This window comes from Mandrillus leucophaeus, unplaced genomic scaffold (genome assembly GCF_000951045.1).
Source record: "Mandrillus leucophaeus isolate KB7577 unplaced genomic scaffold, Mleu.le_1.0 Scaffold16, whole genome shotgun sequence".
NCBI classification, from domain to species: domain Eukaryota; kingdom Metazoa; phylum Chordata; class Mammalia; order Primates; family Cercopithecidae; genus Mandrillus; species Mandrillus leucophaeus.
Window position 1 is genome coordinate 176,859 of NW_012101587.1, and position 4,453 is coordinate 181,311.

General features: G+C 56.3%; 1 protein-coding gene across 3 annotated transcripts in view; it reads left to right on the forward strand.

Annotated features, from left to right (window-relative positions):
- The window catches only part of PQLC1 (PQ loop repeat containing 1), an 81,728-nt gene that overhangs the window by 4,724 nt on the left and 72,551 nt on the right, over positions 1-4,453 (forward strand). For all 3 annotated transcript variants that reach the window (XM_011975870.1, XM_011975871.1, XM_011975872.1), the window contains exon 2: positions 3,112-3,245. In XM_011975870.1, coding sequence (XP_011831260.1) covers positions 3,112-3,245 — 134 coding nt within the window. The remainder of the gene's footprint in view (positions 1-3,111; positions 3,246-4,453) is intronic.

Below are 4,453 nucleotides of genomic sequence, written 5' to 3' on the forward strand. Positions count from 1 at the left end.
CGGGTTCACGCCATTCTCCTGCCTCAGCCTCCCGAGTAGCTGGGACTACAGGCGCCCGCCACCTCGCCCGGCTAGTTTTTTTGTATTTTTTAGTAGAGACGGGGTTTCACCGTGTTAGCCAAGATGGTCTCGATCTCCTGACCTCGTGATCCGCCTGTCTCGGCCTCCCAAAGTGCTGGGATTACAGGCTTGAGCCACCGCGCCCAGCCTTAATTAGCTTTTAAAATTACTAATGCCGCTGGATTTTGTTTCGTTTTCGTTTTGTTACTTGTGCATCTTCTGTGGAACACTGTGCTTTTTGAAATTTTGTGTTTTTCTTTGTCTTCACCCTATTAGTTCACTGTTCACCTCCGGGTACCCTCTCACTTGGTTTCAAAGGTCCTTATTCTTTGCTGTGCATATCGAGTTCCTCTAGATTTGATTTTTGATGTGTGGATTATGGGGAAGCTCAAACCTTGATTCGCTCGCCTCCTCCTTTGTCTGTCTGGTCATTCATTGCGTCTGTTGAACATTTAAAAAACGCAGGTGGCCTTTCATGCAGAGTGGCCAAAATGGCTCACATGCAGCCTCATTGCTGGAGGTGAACGTGGTGTGAAGCAGCCTCCATGTGTCCCAGGGCACTGGCCTATTTTAGATGCCTGCCCAGTGTCACCTCCTCAGCCTCAGGTCGCTGTGGGTGAGTTGACCGGCACCCAGGCCACTTGGTAGCCAGTGGAGAACGACCCTGGAAGTGACTGTGAGCTTGGCTGTATTCTCCAGCCTTGGGGGTTGCGATCTATGCTGTATAATATACTGTAACAGTGCAGAGGCCAAGGCCTGGAGGGGGCCGGTGTAGGGGCTGGAACCAGCCTGTGGGCAGAGTGCCCATGCGCCCTGCACTCCTGCTCATACAGCGTCCCTGCTCCCCCGACCTGTGCCTCAGGCCCAGAAAACCCCCTTTCAAGCTGCCTCTTTCCCGCTGGCCATCCTCTATCCCCGGGCCCACCACCCTCCCTTCCTCCCTTTGCCTCTTTTTCTCGCCTTGTGCGTTTCTTGGAGGCTTCCTAGGGAAGCATCCAGTGAGGCAAGGGGACCGTGGTGGCCCCTGCTGACCTGGGTGATATTCCTGGAGGTGCAGCTTGTCTGCCTGCCTGCCTGGCCTCCTGTCCACCCTGGGCCTGGGCTGCTGTTTTCTCTACCCTTCCCTCTGCTCCCCGAGTCTCTCTGACCTCAGGCAGCCACTCCCTCTGCTGAGGAGCTCCCAGGAGACAGGGAAGGAAGGGCCTTGGTCTGTGGAGCCAGCACAGAGGGAATCAGCATGGCCACCCTCTGAGGACTGCATCCTGGCTCCCTGTCCTCCCAGGAGAATGTCTGTGGCTCTTTCCAGGTTGCTGTGGGAGCCTCACCTGCAAGTGGCACCTTCTCACCTGCTGGGCTGGCTCACCTGCTAAGGGGGCTGCGGGGTTCCCCCTACTCCTGTTGTGTGTTGATAAGGGGGTGCTAAGGGGGCTCTGGGGTTCCCCCTTCTGCTTTGTGTTGGTAAGAGGGTGTTAAGAGGGCTGCCCAGCTTCGTGAGAGCTAGAGAGAGGTGGGGGCTGTGGTGGTTGTTGCTGAGTCTTCCAGTTTTTCAGAAGTTGGGAAATTAGGCTGTTATGTAGGATCTCCTGACTTTGACATGGTGGCGGCCAATTCAAGTATTGAAAATTCCCTTCAGGGCCGGGCGCGGTGGCTCAAGCCTGTAATCCCAGCACTGTGGGAGGCCGAGACAGGCGGATCACGAGGTCAGGTGATCGAGACCATCCTGGCTAACACGGTGAAACCCCGTCTCTACTAAAAAAATACAAAAAAGGAGAATGGCGTAAACCCGGGAGGCGGAGCCTGCAGTGAGCTGAGATCCGGCCACTGCACTCTAGCCTGGGCAACAGAGCGAGACTCCGTCTCAAAAAAAAAAAAGAAAATTCCCTTCAGTCCAAACTGCAGGCTGATTGAGATTCCTGCCCTGGGACAGTCAGGGAGGGTCAGGGCTGGGTCTTTCCATGAGTGCATGCCACACACAGCCCAGCCTTGGAGATGGTGGCTCTGCAGGCCCGTGTCCCAGCTCTGTGGTGACTCTGGCAGATGGGGAGACCATAGGGCCTGCCAGTCATTGGCCTGTGGTTCTGCCCTGCAGAGGCTCATGGCTGAGCTGATGACATGCTCAACCCTGGTCAAAAGTCAGCAAGAAGGCCTGGGAGCCTGCAGCTAGGGGAGCACGGGGCCAGGGAGGCCTGGGGGCGGGGGTGGTACAGACCCTCAGCTGCCTTCTCCTCTCCTGTGGGAGTGTGTGTGCATGTGGAAATTCCGTGTCTGGCCCACCTGCTGCTCTGCACACTGACCCAGCCTTCCACAGGCAGGAAGCAGGGCTGCTGTGAGCTAGAAACTGGGCTTCTTGCCTGGTGGCAGCCCCGAGGCTGCAGGGAGGGCCTGGGGCACCTGAGCTGAGCTGTGGGAGGGGGACTCAGGACCACCAGACCCGGGTACCAGTGCCTGGGCCACTGGTTCTGGGGAGGGCCAGATGTGCTGAGGGGTCCCAAGTCAGGCTGTGTGGGGGTCTTATGGCCCCTCACTGGAGCCGCACCCCACCTGGAGTCTGGGAGATGGGCAACAGTTGCCTGGTCACTCTGGTGTTCACCAACCGGGCTCCTTCCCCGGGATGCCGCTTGGGGCCTGGGAGAGGTAGAGTGGATGGTCCTCTCTCCTGACCCGGGTCTTTCCCGCTGCGGTTCGGGACGGAAAGGCAGCGTGGGTGGGCCTCCCTCCTGACCCAGGTGTCTCCCGCTGCAGGTTCGGGACAGGGAGAGGCGGCGTGGGTGGGCCTCTCTCCTGACCCAGGTCTTTCCTGCTGCAGGTTCGGGACCAGGAGAGGCAGCGTGGGTGGGCCTCCCTCCTGACCCAGGTGTCTCCCGCTGCAGGTTCGGGACAGGGAGAGGCGGCGTGGGTGGGCCTGACACAGGGTCTCTCCTGCTGCAGGTTCAGGACTGGGAGGGGCAGCGTGGGTGGGCCTCCCTCCTGACATGGGTCTCCCGCTGCAAGTTCGGGACTGGGAGAGGTGGCATGGGTGGGCCCTCTCCTGACACAGCGTCTCTCCCGCAGGTTTGGAAGGCGCTTTGAGTCGCCACTGCTGTGGCAGAGCGCCATCATGATCCTGACCATGCTGCTGATGCTGAAGCTGTGCACCGAGGTCCGTGTGGCCAACGAGCTCAACGCCAGGCGCCGCTCCTTTGCAGGTTGGTGGCCAGCGCTTTGGAATAAAGTCCCAGGGAATCAGGGCGAAGGTGACTCTGGTGAAACAAAAGCCACTCTAATCTGTCCTGATCCAAGCAGCTTTCATTTCGCCAAGTGGTGCTGTTACCTTCAACTGATAGTGTTTTCAGTGTGTTAAATGACTTTAGTTAAACAGTTTATAACTTGAAACAATTCAAGATAATGATTTCTTCACTGGAAGTTGGGTGAGGCCTTAACAGCTTCACATTCTTGGAGCGCCGTCCCAGACAGTTTGTGTGTCCGAACAAGAAGTGCTCATCTGTGCCTGGCTGCATCAGGTCAGACGGTGCCGGGTCAGGCGTTTCGTCTCTGTGTGCGTGGCCTGTACACAAAACACACCTTTTCAGTTTGGCTGTGACTCACGGGCTACCTTAGCCAGGGCCTTTCTCACAGACCTTGTTAAACAGACCCAGAGTCATCCCGCAGGGTCAGGCAACCCCTTTATCCGGAGCACACAGGCAGGGTACGCACACTGCCGAGTTGACAGCCGGGCATGACCAATTACATGCTTAGCACATGCTTAGCACATGCTTAGCACACATGACTCCTTAACCTTTGGTGGCTTAGAAAATAGAAAATACTTCTTCCAGTGTTTGCCTTTTGCACAGTTCGTTCCAGTCTGAACCCTCTTTGAACATGCAGGCTGGCAGGCTTCTTGTGTGCAGGAGGGTTAAATCCTTCCTTTTGTTTTTCTTCTAATTTCTCAGTCGAAGATGGTGCTCTCCTTGGCTGAGAGAGAGGCTGATCTCAGCTGTCGCTTGGAGAAAAGTGTCTCCCTCAGAGTTTGTTTAGTTTGGGGCTTCTGTGGATTTGAGATCTTGCCGGGGAGTTGTGTCCCTGTTTCTATTCCCGATCACTGGTTCTTCGTGTTGGAGAGGATCCCACCTCTCCCTTTATGTCTGCTCCTGTTTCTAGACTGAGATGAATGTGTGCTGCTTTCAGCCTCTGTAGAAACCCGACCAGCCTCCAGCCAGCGTGACCTGGGTCAGATGGTGTCATTGTGGCCGCGAGATGAGCACCAGCGTCTTTTTTTTGGTTCTGTTCTTTCTTCCCATTCACTCCGTTCTCCTCTCCTCTGAGTCTCTGCTGTGTTGCCTCCTATTGTGATTTGGGTTTGAAATTACACCAGAGATGGTGCTGACGATACCACAGATCTTGCCTAGAAAGCAGG